This window comes from Rhamphochromis longiceps, linkage group LG20 (assembly GCF_057381845.1).
Source record: "Rhamphochromis longiceps isolate RC_006_pf linkage group LG20, R_longiceps_female_GT1.1, whole genome shotgun sequence".
Lineage (NCBI taxonomy): Eukaryota > Metazoa > Chordata > Actinopteri > Cichliformes > Cichlidae > Rhamphochromis > Rhamphochromis longiceps.
Genome location: NC_140576.1, coordinates 15,877,185 through 15,893,562, shown reverse-complemented (window position 1 = coordinate 15,893,562; position 16,378 = coordinate 15,877,185). Strand labels below are relative to the sequence as shown.

Sequence of the window (16,378 nt, the reverse complement as noted above, 5' to 3'; positions counted from 1 at the left end):
CCTCAGTCGAGGCTTTTGGTTATTTTAAAAGCAAAACTGGCTGTGGTTGGAACAAAACGGACAAAAAGAGGAAAAGAAACAGATTTTATTAATATTCCTCAAAACAAAATTATTACACAGACCATAAATATGACAGACCAACTACAAGTGAGCATGTGTTAGTTCATTTATTTCAAGCAAATTACTTCTTTATACAGTGAAGTGATTGAATTAATTGGTCTAAGCAGCAGGTAACAAGCTGCCCGTCTATCTAGAATACATCTAGATCAGAGCTTTACCAGCAGAGAGGGGGAGGGGGTCACTGATGACACGACATGCCATGCATACTGCAAAAGCTGTGTGCAGTGAAAAAAAAACCCTGTTGCAGCCTTGCTGTCCTGTTACAGGGCTGGGTGTCAGCATGGCATCTAGGGGATGTCTGCATTTACAAGCGAGCCAGGGAAAAGATGTTGCCCAGCCAGCGACCCCCCACTGGGTGCTCTAGCTGTCTGTTGAGGACTTCTATAAGGATGGAGAAGAAAGGCAGTGAACCAGGTGGACAAGAGGGAGAAGGAGGGAGTGGGTCAGAATGGGGGTTCACAGAAGGGTGGAGGAATGTCCATGAGTCTTTCTTGTTCTACTGCACATTCTCCATCATCTTGAGGAATTCTGATAAAGAAAAGAGAAATTGGACAGCATTACATTTTACATCCATTTCTTTATTTACTTGAATAAACTGTAAAGGAACAGGTAGTAGTTCAGCTCAAGCAGGAAGCCGGGGTGTGATTTGATTTTAAGATGATTACAGGAGTGTAGGAACTGTACAACACAGCCTAGCAGGCAACAATATGGTCCCTAAAGTCTGACTGTAAAACCTGATATGCCATAGAACAAGACTGATACAGCTTATTGGTACTCTAGCAAAGCTGCAGCCTCTTAATAAACAGGATTTCCCCCCTCATGCACTCTCTACCTCCTTCATAGAGACTCCTCAAGGTTCAATAATAAGTGAGCTGACAGCTTCATCATTTTCATTTGACACATACCGTCAAAGTCCAGCATGCCGTCGCTGTTCTTGTCTCCTTCCTTCAGCAGCTCATCGACCTCCTCCTCTGAGATGGCCTCGCCGGTGCTGCGGATGATAAGGGCAAACTCTTCTCTGTCGATGTAACCGTCGCCGTTCCTGCGCACGCGACAACAACAAAATGTACGTGAATGTAAAGATCGAGTAAAGGTGATGTAGCAACAAAAAACAAACCCCAAAACAAAACACGCGCGCGCGCGCACACAAACGATTAGTGTAAACAGTGTGAGCGCGAGCTTACTTGTCAAACACACGGAAGCAGTCTGCCAACTCTTCCTCGCTCTTTCCGGCCTGGTCCTCCTTTATCAGTCTCACCATCATGACCAAGAACTCCTCGAAGTCGATGGTGCCGCTACCTGAGGGTTTAGTGGAGCCACGTGATTGATACGCATCAGATCAACCCATTGTCGTGATAACTTTGTTGACCGTTTTACGCATGGAAACACCGGGAGTTCAATGGAACAACCCAGAATTTGTTAGTGCAGTAAAAATGTCATGTTGACGGGGTGTTTAGAAATACCACCACCTCTAATTACTGAATTACCATAAAGTGTCCCTGTGTGTAAAAACACTTAAGACACACAGCTGTTCTGCTGTGTCGCCATCAGGCATAAACTACATTTCCCGTTTCTCACCGTCCTCATCGACCTCCTCGATGATCTCATCCAGCTCCTCTCTTGTCGGGTTCTGGCCCAGCATCCTCATCACGGTACCCAACTCCTTGGTGCTGATATCACCGCCACCATCGGTGTCGAACAAGTCAAAGGCGGCCTTGAACTCTGGAGAAACGAGAATTGAATGAAGGCGTGTGTTTGTTCCAAGCTGGTCTCATTTCTCAGTTTGGTACTTTTCTGCTTTATTGTTCTTTTTCACCGAGCATTAATCGTTGCGATAGGACACCATTATCCTTTAAAATAGCACCCCAGTTTGCTTTTAACGACTGAAAAACTGCGAGGTCCGCTTCTTTGTGAATAATTCTCATTGTGCTATTCTTGGTTTTTCTTTCATACCAGTTTGCTCCATCTGGCTTCACGCCGTGGATCTGCATTCTCTTTAGGCTGTACGAGCTCTTGCTGGTAGAAAAAAAATGATCTGAAGTAGAACTGATTGGCTTATTGTGTGATTGCATTTAAGGGTGGTATAATTCAAAACATGTATCACGCGTGTTTCATTTCATAGCTTACTGTAATGGCGTTATTTAGGCTAAGCAACTAGTACTGTACTCACCAGCCAACATGTCCTCGCTCAGGTAGGAGCGGGCCTCTTGTTGCGCGTCAGTCTGGAAGAAAGCAGTGTCCAGTGCATCACTTCACTCATTACATGTTTCATTTAGGCTTAGTTGATTGTTCCAGTTAAACTTGCTTGTCTTAGCCAAGCACGGTGGCAAAATAATTCTTTATCATATTTTCTATTCGTTTTAAACAACCTACCCCCCCACCCCCCACCCCTAAACTACACGGATCATCTCCACTGTGCGTAAAAGTATTTTTACGCACAGTGGAGATGGTACAGTTCAGAGATTCAGGATTGATATTTTAAACTTGTGACTGTAATATTTACAGAGTGATTAATGGTTGTAATAATGATACTGAAACATGCTATCACAAGTCACACGATGGGTGCATCTCGAAAGGATTCTTGAGCTTGATGAAAATTAGTCCGGCTATTTCAGGCTCAACACATTAGCTTCGCTGTATAAGGCCTGCAGACATCCAATCCCGAGGAATTTGTTGCCTAAGCAGAATCAGCACCTTCCCAGCTGACACCCATCCTGCCCATCAACACCCATTGTTAACTTCCCACAAGGATTTAAAGTAGTCTATTTACAACAGATAACTGGCTAAAATATGAGTTTGAGCATATTTCATATCAATTTAACTCAAAACCAGCAGAGAACAAAAAAAAAAACTAAGTGGAAAAAAATGCTGAATTACTAAAAAGAAAAAACAACTATTTTAGGGGAAAGCAACATATACATATCTGAACAACACCAACAGAAAGAAATATGCTTCTCAGAAACTCAGCTAATGATTTTTACACATTCACATGCCTTTATTCCTTTATTGCTCACTCTCTAATGAAATCAGCCGATAGCTGAACTGGTCATTTGCACAACTGATTGGTCTTACCATGTTTGTGGATTAGCTTTTCCCCCCCAAATATCCAAGGATAAAAGAAAAGCCCAAAGGAGTGGTCAATCCGTGTGCACCCCAACAGAGAGACTAGACATCAAGTGATGGTTCAGAGACACTTTAAACGGGACAAGGAGGTCCCGCCCCCTGCCTCTCACAGGCCTCCAGATTTAGTATCCTGAACTTTTAGGGTTCTGGGGCCAGGGCAAGCCAATCACACTTTCGAGGTGAACGCTCCACTTTATTGAAGTTGTGGTTTTAAGTATGCTAAAGAAGTAAAGGATACATTTTCAAAGTTTGTGGGGGAAATGCATGAAAGCATCACACTGAGATTGTCCTCAGATGTTGGATATGAGAAGGAACCCAGCTTACTTTAAGAGAATTCACTCTGGAAAACCAGAGAGAAAGAAAACTGAAAATACAGAATTTTTCTATAAAATAAATCAAAAAGCATCATACTTCTTAGAAAAGGCCCCGTTGCAACTCTCAGTAGTGAGATCCTAAAACAAGATGCCCACCCTCCCTTCGAAATAATAAAATACAAACACAAATTTGGCTCACATCAGTGCATGCATGTCAGTGTACTGTTGATTTCTATTTTGCCTTGTAAATACAAAACAGAAAACAACAAGGGGGAGCCAAAGATTAGTGAGTAAGCTTTGGGTTTTGTGGTGATGGAGATTCAATCTGGATGGGAAACTCTAAACCAAGAGGAAAATGCTGTGAGACCAGACCTCTAACCTCTCCTTAGAGGTGCCCTGAATAGCCGGCAGATTTCAGACCATGCTGCTACTTAACTTTCTAAACACAACCAGCTGCTCCTTATATGGTGTGCAGTTCCCAAGGGAGGGACCCAAGGTAAGAGACTAGAAGGGAGGACAGGATACTGAGAAGAGGAGCAGACCTGAAGAGAAGGAGGTGGGAGGTGCTTTTGAGAGGTGGTGGTGGTGGGGGCTTGCAGACTATATACTCCAGAGGGAGAGCTGCACGTTGCAGGAGGGGATTTAACTCATCCGCTCTGTGAATGTCCAGCTCAAGCCTTTGATTCTTGGGTTTGCATCTCATGCTTGGGGCTATAATCTGAGGGTTATTGACTTCTGTGCTGGAAGACTACTTCATGAACAGGCTACATGCTTAGGAGAAGACTAAATCGGAAGAGGTTTATTTGAAACAGATATTTTGTCAAATATGAGACTTCTTTTTTGTTTAAAAAGACAAGGAGCATATTAGTTACCATCTATACAACTATAGTTTGCATGGGGGCTAGTTTGAATCTGGGACTGGAGAAGTAAGATTTAGTCAAATCTAGGGAGGCTGTAGAGTGCATGGTGTGTCATCTGAATGATCTCTCTAACTAGGTTCATGTGTCTGAGAATCATGTGGCCATTCAGATAAAGGTAATGTGAAAGTCCCAGAAAGGCCACAAGAGACAAAAATCGAACAATATAAGACATGTTGGACATGCACAGCAGAATTATTTACAAGGATGACCAAAAAGTGGGAGAAGAAGTTGGTTTATTTAGAAAGTAAAGATTAGGGTTGAGAAGATATGCGACGTGCGATAGTGGAGGGCGTGGCCAGCGTGGCGGTGTAGCATTTCTGGAGCAACAGCAGCTGCCAAAGGGGACAGCTGGGTAGTGGGCATAAGGAGGCACCCGGGGAAGAGAGCCTTCGTCTTAAAAGGTTTGGATGGATATTTATAGACATCCTCAACAAGTTCCCAGGTTTCATGTGAGAAGGGGAAACGTGGTGGGTTGCAGTGTTTGTCTTGAATCCATTTTGAAATCTCAGAAAGTTATCCTATACATATTTGTGGACGGGCTCCTAGAATTTAGAGCTTGCTCTGAGCAGATTTCCATCACACACGTGCTTCAGTTTCTCGCTGAGGACGGATCACCAAGGAATGTAGAGCTGGTGTCTTTACTGGACGTTCTCCATCATCTTCAGAAATTCTAGAGACAGAATCAGAGGCCAAATGAGTCAATCGGCCGGCCTGTCAAACCCATCACACAGTGTAGATAAACCCTGTACATGAGAAATGAGATTTTTATATTTATTGTCTGGGGAGCTAGAAACCCTATCCATACGTAAAGGGACTGATCCTTATAAGGTGCTTTTCTACTCTCTGAGAGCACTCAAAGCCCTTTACAGCATGCCTCATTCCCCCATTTGTATAAGAACATTTCTTTCTATGCTTATGTACGTTCTACCTAACGTTCACACACATTCTCACTCTAATAGATGTGTTGGAGAGCAAGCTGGGGTTAGTATCTTGTCCAAGGACATTTGGCATGCAGACTGGAGCAGCCAGGGATCAAACCACCAATCTTCTGATTAGTAGATGGTCTACCTCCTGAGCTACAGCCACCCCAATATTTAAAATATATATTTTAAACGAAATGTTTAAAATTAAAATGATACAAATAAGGATCTCGATGACACAGCAAGGTATAAGACAAGAATGAATTAGAATTTTAAATGTTTGGTTGACCCTGCACTCTGACCCCCGATAGTAATCGGGGGTCAGAGTGTGTTTCTATGCTAGGTATGCTAATTTATTTATGCAATTTCATTTTTCTCATATATATATATATATATATATATATATATATATATATATATATATATATATATATATATATATAAGCATGTAGCTAATACACTGAATTAAGAAAAAGTTTCATATTTTATTCATTAACATGTGCGTCGTAGCCTTCATCTGTCACCTGTTACATTACATCATTTCCTCTGGCATTAATGAAGTATTCTGATTCTGTTGCTTTATCATCTTATTTTATTAACTAGCCATGGTTAGCATGGATGTATACACATAACAAGCATGTCTTGAGACCCCCTCAGTGATAGATCTAAATCTAAATGTAACAATATGTACATTTTTTTTTTTTGCTCCACCTCCAGTGCTGCTGGTTTACTCGTGTGCTTCATGTCAAACTGCAATTGAGCCAGAATTACAACTGAAACTGGTTCATTCATATTTTTAATATTCTTAACAATATTAATAATAAACATGATAACATTTGCTGCAAGCTGGACACATTTGAAGCTGTGGTGGAGAGATCACGGAGCAAACTGTCATCCATCATGAGGTCCACCCTCTGCACCAGTTATTGGACAGCTAGCAGAGCACCTTCTCTAACTTGCTAACCTGATTCAGGTCTGCATCACAGATATAAGAAGGCCGTCTCCCAGATAATGTATTATTTTATATTTATAAATGTATTGCATATTAAATTCTTCTTGTTGTTATTTTTATAATTGTATCAATTGCTGTAACAAAAAAAATCTCCCAAACTGAAATAAATACATTTCTTCTTATTATATTTTTTAAAAAGACAGCATTATTAAAAACGCACAAGGAAATGCCGTTAAATTGCCAAACAGCAATCATAATCTAATGCAGACTGGTGCAGATTTAGATTTTTTTTTGTTTTCTAAGCAATTTTGATTGTAGAGGTTGCAAGCCCTTGTTCATGACTACTGTGTGGGTGATGAATTTAGCTAAAACTTAGTGGTTTTGTTAAGGCTTGAACTCAGAGGCATAGCTGTTTTGATGGCAGTGCTGACACAGTGATAGCTGTGTCACCCTCACCCTCGTTGAGTCTAGGTGCCGAACACGTCCTCATGCTTTATTAAAAGTGTTAGTGTCAATGTGTTATCTGAAATGGAGAAGATTTTCAGTTGTGAATTGGAGATGGACCCTCTGTCTCTCATACTGGGCCTCCCCAGCCGGCGATTAATATCCAAGAATAATAGGAGATTGTACTGTGTTCTCACCTATGCGGCACGGAAGAATATACTACTCCAATGGATTTATGAAAAAGTACCAACTATTAAAGGTTGGCAAAGAGTAGTGTTGGATCTAGTGCAACTGGAATATCTTACATGTGTACTGCACTCAAAAACAGATCAATTCTTTAAGGTGTGGGAACCATACTTGAACTATGTGGAACCTGATGTTTCTAATATTATGTTACAAGGATTCTCTTGAGTGTTCAAACTGCAACGTAATACTGGGACAACAGGTATTGTACTGTATTGTATCCTCTCTTTAGTCAAAGGAGCTTGCAAAGAAAAGCGTCTGGACTTCTTTAAGTTGCTTGAAGACGTTTCACCTCTCATCCGAGAAGCTTCTTCAGTTCTAAGGTCAAATGGTGGAGAGTCCCAGATATAAACCTAGTGGGAGTGACCCCCCACAGAGGGACAAAAGGACCCCCTGATGATCCTCTAATCGCCTGAGCCAAGGTGTGAAACTGGGTGTGGGTCCCAATCAGCCAGGGTTTCGAGTGAGCTCATTGTGAAACCTGGCCCCACCTTATCATGCGAATTCCTGAGGTCAGATGGCCCAGGATGTGAGTGGGCGTTAAGGCGTCTGGGAAGGGATCTCAAAACTGGATTATAGATGGCAGAGAGTTGGTGTCGTAAACCCCCGCCTCTGTTCAAAGATGGTCGCTCACAGTGGACATAGATGGCTTCTTTCACTCCTCTTTCAAACCATCTGTCCTCTCTGTCCAAAATGTGAACATTGGCATCCTCGAAAGAGTGTCCTTTATCCTTAAGATGCAGATGGACTGCTGAGTCTTGTCCTGTGGAGGTGGCTCTTCTGTGTTGTGCCATGCGCTTGTGAAGTGGCTGTTTGGTCTCTCCAATGTAGAGGTCTGGGCATTCCTCGCTGCACTGTACAGCATACACCACATTGTTAAGTCTGTGTTTTGGCGTTTTGTCTTTCGGGTGAACCAGTTTTTGTCTGAGCGTGTTGCTGGGTCTGAAATGCACCGGGATGTCGTGCTTGGAGAAAACTCTCCTGAGTTTTTCTGATACACCGGCTACATAGGGGATGACAATGTTGTTGCGTCTGTCCTTCTTATCCTCCCTCGCTGGTGTCTGGTCTTCTTTTCTGTGCCTCTTTGCTGACTTTAAGAACGCCCATTTAGGATAGCCGCACCTTTTGAGTGCTTCCTTTACATGTGTGTGTTCCTTCTTTTTTCCTTCAGGCTTAGAGGGAACATGTTCTGCCCGGTGGTGTAGGGTCCTAATTACTCCAAGTTTGTGTTCCAAAGGGTGATGGGAGTCAAAGAGGAGGTACTGGTCCGTGTGTGTGGGCTTCCGGTAAACTTCGATGTTGAGTTTGCCATTCTCTTCGATGTGCACAGCGCAGTCCAGGAAAGGCAAACAGTTGTCCTTTGTGTCTTCCCTGGTGAACTTGATGTTTTTATCCACAGCGTTAATGTGCGCAGTGAAGGATTCCACTTCTTGTGTCTTGATTTTGACCCAGGTGTCGTCTACATATCTGTACCAGTGGCTGGGTACTCTTCCTTTGAAAGAGCCAAGAGCCAACTACTCAGTTACAGTATCCACTGTAGGACAAACAACTCTGGCTGCCGTTATTTGTAGTGTGAGTAGTCTGTCAGCCTGCTGTTTACCTCAGCTGCCAAAATGTGTCCACATCTATTTGATCTGACGGGAGTCTGATACAAGTCGGGGAGTCAGTGAAGCTCACTTTTGTCCTGGCTCACTTTTGTTGGCGATATCCTGAACTGTTGCTGCGCTGCTGTTTTTGATGCTGTTAGTTGGCGTTAGTCAAACTTTGTTTGAAGTGGTCCGAGTCATTGTTGGACTCGGACTCTTAGCGAATAAACTCTTTTATGAGCTCAGTTTGTTGGAAAATATAATTACACATTAATCAATGTATTTTTATGAGAACAATATTCTTTTTTCTTTTATATAACTGTAATACTGACTGACTGTACCTGTAAATAGAGGCTTAATCTTACCATCAAAATCAATCTTTCCATCTTTGTTTGTGTCAGATTCCCCAAACATCTCATCGATATCTTCCTCTGTCACTGGTTCTCCAGTCATATGAAGAATTTCCCCAAATTCCTCACGATCAACAAAACCATCTCCATTCCTGTAGATTTAAATATATATATATATATTTATATCAAGTTCAAACTCAATCTCCTTTCTTCCTGCCAATTTACATCGACGCAAAAGCTAAAGTCTGTCCTTTTCTCTTATTCTTGTATCTGTGTTCAAACAATTATGTCTTTGAGCTTTTTTACGTCTGACAATACTTTTGAGTTTTTATTTTAATGTAAATGTTGTTTAAGGGCTAAAAAGTCAGGTAAACAGGCTATGGGACTATAGTCAGTCACAACATTAAAGGCTCTGATATCTAAAGTATGACATAAGGTATTTCATTACTGCAATAACTTGTTATTTTCAAATATAAAGATGTGTAAGTTGATACAAATCCCATGAGAAAGACTAAATCTTTGAACACAAAAGTGAGCAACAGGTGCTCATAATTCTCATCTGTCTCTCTAGTTATTTGACACACTAGTTATTTTATCAATTCTAAATTGCTTTTCACATAAATGTTTGAAAACTTTATTAACTGTATTAAGTTTTGTGATGACGTTTAGTGTCGTACTTGTCAAAAATACGGAAGCATTCTGAAAGCTCTTCTTCGCTCTTTCCTGCCTGGTCCTCCTTTAACTGTTGGACCATCATGACCAAGAACTCCTCGAAGTCGATGGTACCGCTGCCTGAAGACAGAAAAGATGAATATGGGAAGATTACTGTTTTACATTTACCGGGTAGGAATCAGTTTGAAATGTCTTGTTTACTTATCAAGTGATTATCTCCAGTTCACCAACTGGTCTTAAATTTTTGATGAAGGGATGCACATAATGCTCAGTTCACTCATCACAAGGAATCTCGTGACAACAGCTGGACATAGACTTTTAGACATTTTCATCCAACCATGATCTCACCATCCTCATCGACCTCCTCTATGATGGCATCCAGCTCCTCCCTTGATGGGTTCTGGCCCAACATCCTCATTACAGTGCCCAACTCTTTGGTGCTGATGTCACCGCCTCCATCTGTGTCAAACATGTCGAAGGCAGCCTTGAACTCTGGGTTAGAGAAGGAAAAGTTCAAATTTAGGCTTTTTTTTGGTTGCTTTACTGCCTAAGCAAAGCTGAAATCATTAATTTTCATCCACAATACAGACTGTAAAAAGTCTACTTGAAAATCACTGCTGGAACTCAACTTAAGGTTATCACTCATTTCTTCATGTAGAAAAAAAAATACAGACCTGCAATCATCTCCTCAGTCAGGAAGGACCGGGCGTCACTTTGGGCATCAGTGGGCTTTAAAAAGAAAAATGAAAAAAAGGTGGAAATGCATCTGTAGTCAGGCAAGTGGATGCTATAAGTGATATCAAATCATAACTAGAACAAGCTGTAAGGAGTGGCTATTGGGAAGGGGATAAATGAGCTTTTTCCCTTCACTTGTCACAGTGGGAGACCGCCATTATGTCCTGTAATAACATCACAGTGGTGAAAAGCTATATAGTGTTCTCTTTTGTTCACATGTCTAGGACCAACACATTAGCATCACAAAAGGTTTCTTAAGAAATAAACTACTTCTCCCTTCTGAAGTGTATTTAACCCTCCCCCCTCTCTCCCATGTCATTTGCTACAGTTCATGTTCTATAGATTAATGTTCTGTAATATTATTTAGAACATAAGACTAGAGCTGTATGATGACTTTTAAAGGCATCATCAAGTTTTGGTCTTTAAGCATTTTGCTACTTTAAGTTTTCATTTTTATTTGACTGAACACTGAATCACAGTTAGTCTGTATCTCTGCTCATCGCGCTGCTCATTGAAATGAATGGAAATCAGTCCTTCCAAGAAATTCAATGGCATTTAGTAATACATAATAACAAAATAAAGAGCAGAATGATGTCCAGAGTTGGGAAATCAAAGAGAACTGCATATAGTTAAACAATTAGCTGGAGTACAATTTGCGGTAATTGGATAATTGGCCTTCAGCTGCATTCACAGAGCAGATTAATAACTTTTTTTCAGTTTTCGGGGCAGTCAGTAGTTTATAACTGCAAATGGCTTATTAAAAGCAAGAAAAATGACTTCCTATTTCCCCATTTCTGGAGAATGCAAAGTTAAACTTGAAAATTTTAGGCATCAGTTAGCGACCGGCAATGATTGTAGGCATTTACTAACACAACAAGCTGTTGCCTGCTGTTTTAGGAGATATGTGGGCAACTGAATAATTCTGGTCTTACCACTGCACTACCATTATCGTCCAATTAATAATATTTTTTTTCATTTTTTCTTTTTTGTTGTTTGCTTGTTTATTTGTACATTTGTTGGGCAAAAAAACATTTTAACATCTTTCAAATCCATGTGACGTGTGAAAACAAGACAGTTATAGCTCACAGTGATGCTCACTACAGTGTAACTATTCTACAGTGTTAATACTGTGAATGGATGTATTTTAAAATCATGAACCAAGCTATTATCAAAACTAACCAAATGCCAAGTGGAAACAAAACAGTGAATAAAAACAAAGCTGAACAAATTTAAAAGCATCTGACCAACATTTCCCAAGAGGAAGAAAATAGTTTAGTTTTTATGCACACTCAGACTTTGTTAAACCATCCACCTTTAAATTTCTCAATTTGTATTCAGAATTTTACTCTAAAGAGATCATAACACTGGTGTGGATTATACAGCATTTCTAAGAGGAATAATTTGAGCCAGATTTGGCTTTTTTAAAGTTTTGTAAATGTGGATTTTTTTAGATTTCAATTAATATTTTAACATAATTGTGATCCTAAGCAGTTTAGTAAACAGAATCTTGCAGAGCTTAGCATAGCAAAGATAAGAAAATAAAACTAAAACTAATTTTTCCTGTTTTCCTTGACAAAATGTTGATAATGTTGCGACATATGGAAGGAAACCCACCCCCTTTCCTTTAAAGCTATTTTTAAGGTGAGACTTGGGAGAGGATTTGACAGGGATTTTCTCAAGGTGAATTTCCTAAATTAGGACACTAAGAAAAGGCAGCTTGTCTTCTCACTTTACTCAGCTGTGTACATCTATCTTTAGTACCACTCCCTCCAATCTAAATATCAATCGTAGCGGGTTTAGTTACAAAGTGATGGAACACAAAAGCAGTGTGAGCCTGTAAGCAAACAGCAACGAGGAGTTACAAGCAGTTCACAGCAACAAGTTACTAGTCAGACAAACTAGATTTGTGTGTGTGTTGTCTATCAGGTGTGTGCCCCGCATGACATTTCCAAATATTTAAGGAATTCCAGGATGATTTATAAAATCCAGTTATGATGCGGATGAGGACTTGCTGGATGAGCACAGCCAGTTTGCTTCAGGTATTTATCTCCATCCTGCGTCATCTGCCTTTTCTTCTCATCCCTTGAAAACCAAATCAAATCCTCAGGATGCATCATAAACCTAAATCCTCCTTCTCGTCCTTTACCCCCTCCTCCGTTTTTGGTTTCTTACCATGGTGGCGGACTGTGGAGAACAACACACACCAGTACAAACAACAGACAGCTGGGAAAGAAGGTCTCCTTTCTATGCAGTTCAGGTAACTCTGTGACTTTACTCTACTCCATAAGTACCCTCTCATCCCACCAGCATTTTACTAAAAATGATCAGGATTGGGCCAGAGACCCCCTCCTCGGACAAGAGCCGGCCAATCAAATTTGGTTTTAGTTTGTGCGCCCTTACAATCTCCTGATGGACATCCCCTTGTGTGGCACAGTGTCCAATCCCCCATATTTAGATAACAGACAAGCTCACTGACATTTATTGAAAAAAAAGAAAACACTGTGCAGGCATCAGGCAGCTGAAGGTTATTTTGGCAGAGGATCAACTGGGCATCTCAGTGCAGAACGACACTTGATTTCACATGGACCAGAGCGCGTGCACGCTCGCGCACAGCACACACACATGCATGCACTCACGGATTAACACCTCCCTGCATGCATAGATTCTCTGCCCCTTCCGCAGTGTCCGTTAACCCATCTATCTGCCCTCCTCCCTGTCCTCAGGGCTGCTGACTTGCCCTTGCACCTATGACATCTGAAACATAAGAGCTGTGCAGAAAGACCTGTCACCTCACACAACTGTTCCCCGTCTTAACAATTTTAGCTAGTGGTTTCTCATTACCTCAACAGAAAAGCAAACCTCTAATTACCATGTCAGTAAAAGGCTTGATCGAGCCAAAGTCAAAGTGAAATTTCCACAGAAACTCATTCAGAATCCCACTGACACTAATAACCAGAAATTAGCAACAGAGGCTACTTGACAGTACATCTACACACAGTGAAGGAAACAATTCTTTTAAGTTTGCTCGCTTGTAAGAAATGAATAGTTTCAAGTATTTATGGTAGTTGAGAGGCAGAATATCTGCCAAAGAAACACACTGAAGCGTTGACATAAGTCATAAATTGATTTGCTTGTCAATGAGTGAAATAAGTACAGGGTGGGCCATTTATATGGATACACCGTAATAACATGGGAATGGTTGGTGATATTAAAGTCCTGTTTGTGGCACATTAGTATATGTGAGGGGGCAAACTCCTCAAGATGGGCGGTGACCATGGTGGCGATTTAGAAGTCGGCCATCTTGGATACAACTTTTGTTTTTTCAATAGGAAGAGGGCCTATTTCATGAGTTATCTACAAGTTTCTGACCACTTATAAAATGTGTTCAATGTGCTGCCCATTGTGTTGGATTGTCATTGAAATCTGCTGCAATGACCCGGTTACTGCATTCACCAGATATCAACACGATTTTGATCCGCTCCTCACGTGTTAACCTCTTCGACATGTCAATGGCTGTGAACACAGAGAAACATGTAAATAACTTATGAAAGAATAAAGTTACGTTGAAACCAAGCACACCTTTGTTTTTCTTGTGACATTACCAATAAGTTTGATGTGTCACATGGCCCTCTTCCTATTGAAAAAACAAAAGTTGTATCCAAGATGGCCGACTTCTAAATGGCCACCATGGTCACCACCCATCTTGAGGAGTTTGCCCCCTCACATATACTAATGTGCCACAAACAGGACTTTAATATCACCAACCATTCCCATGTTATTACGGTGTATCCATATAAATGGCCCACCCTGTATTTTAGTATGAGTGGAGAATGCCTTTTTTGGCAAGCACAGCTGTCAGATGTTTCTTGTACTTGGTCACCAGGTCTGCACACATCTCAGGAGGGTTTATGACTCACTCTGTTTTTACAGAAACTCTCTAAACTCACCTTTTGGTTTCTTGGCTGCTACTTGATAACTTGAAGCTTCAGCTCTATTAACTAACTAGGCCCTCTCCGTGAATCGCTACCTTATCGTGGTGGAGCGGTTTGTGTGTTCCAGGGATCCCACGGGCTATGTTGTCTGGGGGCTTTAGCCCCCTGGTAGGGTCTCCCATGGCAAATTGGTGCTGGGTGAGGGACCAGACAAAGAGCGATTCAGAAGACCCTTATGAAGAGAACATCGAGGGAACAGTTTACCCTGCCCGGGATAGGGTGACTGGGGCCCCGCCCTGGAGCCAGGACCTGGGAGGGAGCGTCTGGTGGCTGGGCCTTAGTCCATGGGGCCCGGCCGGGCACAGCCCGAAGAGGAGACATGGGCCCATCCTCCCGCAGGCCCACCACCCACAGGAGGCGGCATAGGGGTCGGGTGCATTGTGTGCCGGGTGGCGGCCAGGAGCGGAGGCCCTGGCGGACTGATCCCCGGCTGCCAAGACTGGCAATAGGGATATGGAATGTCACCTCTCTGGTGGGGAAGGAGCCTGAGTTAGTGCGTGAGGTTGAGAGGTACCGGCTAGATATAGTCGGGCTCACCTCTACGCATGGCTTGGGCTCTGGGACCAGTCTCCTGGAGAGGGGCTGGACTCTGTCTCAGTCTGGAGTTGCCCCTGGTGAGAGGCGGCGGGCTGGGGTGGGTATTCTTTTTTTTTTTTTTTTTCTTTTTTTCTCTTTTCTTCAGATTCAATCTGAGCCATTCAAATTCAAATTGAACTTATTCAAATTCAGTTTCTGATGGCACAGATTTCTGCCCATAGTACACCTACTTACTGGTTGTGTCGCATCAGTCTGTGTCTCTGAGTTAACTTGTGTTTCTCCTACAGCTCCGGACCGCTAAAAATGCGCGTGCTCTTTGTGAGCTCGTTCCCGGCTCGTAACCAGCGCGTTCTGCCGTCAAGGGCGATCATTGGTGAAATGTGATCATGTGACTGATGCAAGCCAGATCCTTTTATTTAGCAAAACTGTGATTAATAGTTAAATTTTTTTTTTTTTTTCTTTTTCTTTTTTCTTTTTTTCCTTTTTTTTTTTGCCTGTCCCGTTTGGCTCTTTTGCCATCAGAATTGTTGTCTAAAGGCAAAGAAAGATGCCCAACGGATTTACTTTACCAAATTGACCATCCCAGCCTTGCCGTAATGGTCCATTTGATTCACCTTTTATTGTTTATTTTATTTTCACTTACTGAATACGGGACAGACTTGACTGGGGGAAAGAAGGGGAGAAAGAAAGAGGGAAAGAGAAACAGCTGAGAAAAGGGACGGGGGAGAAGGGCAAAAAACAAAAACCAACAGAATGAGCAGAAAAAATAAATAAATAAATAAATAAAATGCATATATCAATTAGAGATGGCACGATACCACTTTTTTATGTCCGATACCGATACCGATATCATAAATTTGGATATCTGCCGATACCGATATGAATCCGATATAGTGTTTTTTAATATCTTGCTGCATTTTGTATAAGTTCATACTCAAGTTTAAAACAACAACTACACTAAAGCTATTCTGTTATACCTGTATGCAAAAAAAATATTTCATAGTTCAGCAATACTGATCAATCTAATAAACTTAAACCTACACCATCCTCCCTATTCTGGTATTTTAAAGAGTACTTAGCATAAATATTAAGCAACCTAACTAATAGGGTTCCAACTCCCAGCAACAACAAAAATAAATAAATAAAAAATAGGGAACCACCCCTCACGCTCCACCTCATGATGCTTAATCGACGTAATCAACCTTAATTTGATGCAGTGTGAAAAAAAATGCACAGAAATCAATTATTTTTCAAGAAATATTAAATAGATTCAACATCTTTCTTCAACAAAATTGCAGACTGCACAGATGGTACCTTTCCAAAGGAAAAAGTACTATAGCTTACTAGGGTATATATATTAGACTTAATAGTTACTATATACAGTAATTGACTTCTATTCATTTTACATCAAATTAAAACTTTGGGTGTCAGATAATTATTTATTAAAAGCTTGACATTTAAATGAGAATA

At 41.2% G+C, this 16,378-nt stretch overlaps 2 protein-coding genes across 2 annotated transcripts; both read right to left on the bottom strand.

Annotated features, from left to right (window-relative positions):
• Positions 1-148: 148 nt before the first annotated feature.
• tnnc2.2 (troponin C2, fast skeletal type, tandem duplicate 2) lies at positions 149-3,348 on the bottom strand. The gene is made up of 6 exons (XM_085393169.1): positions 3,193-3,348; positions 2,291-2,342; positions 1,699-1,842; positions 1,305-1,419; positions 1,026-1,162; positions 149-648 (listed from the first exon to the last, which is right to left on the bottom strand). Exons 1-6 carry the CDS (start codon positions 3,193-3,195, stop codon positions 617-619), a joined length of 483 nt encoding a protein of 160 aa, XP_085249295.1. The 5' UTR covers positions 3,196-3,348; the 3' UTR covers positions 149-616.
• A 1,345-nt stretch (positions 3,349-4,693) lies between these two features.
• Positions 4,694-12,689, bottom strand: tnnc2.1 (troponin C2, fast skeletal type, tandem duplicate 1). Its single transcript, XM_085393168.1, has 6 exons — positions 12,552-12,689; positions 10,319-10,373; positions 9,993-10,136; positions 9,650-9,764; positions 8,988-9,124; positions 4,694-5,147 (listed from the first exon to the last, which is right to left on the bottom strand). The coding sequence occupies exons 1-6, from the start codon at positions 12,552-12,554 to the stop codon at positions 5,116-5,118; spliced, it is 486 nt and encodes a 161-aa protein (XP_085249294.1). The 5' UTR covers positions 12,555-12,689; the 3' UTR covers positions 4,694-5,115.
• Between the last annotated feature and the right edge of the window lie 3,689 nt (positions 12,690-16,378).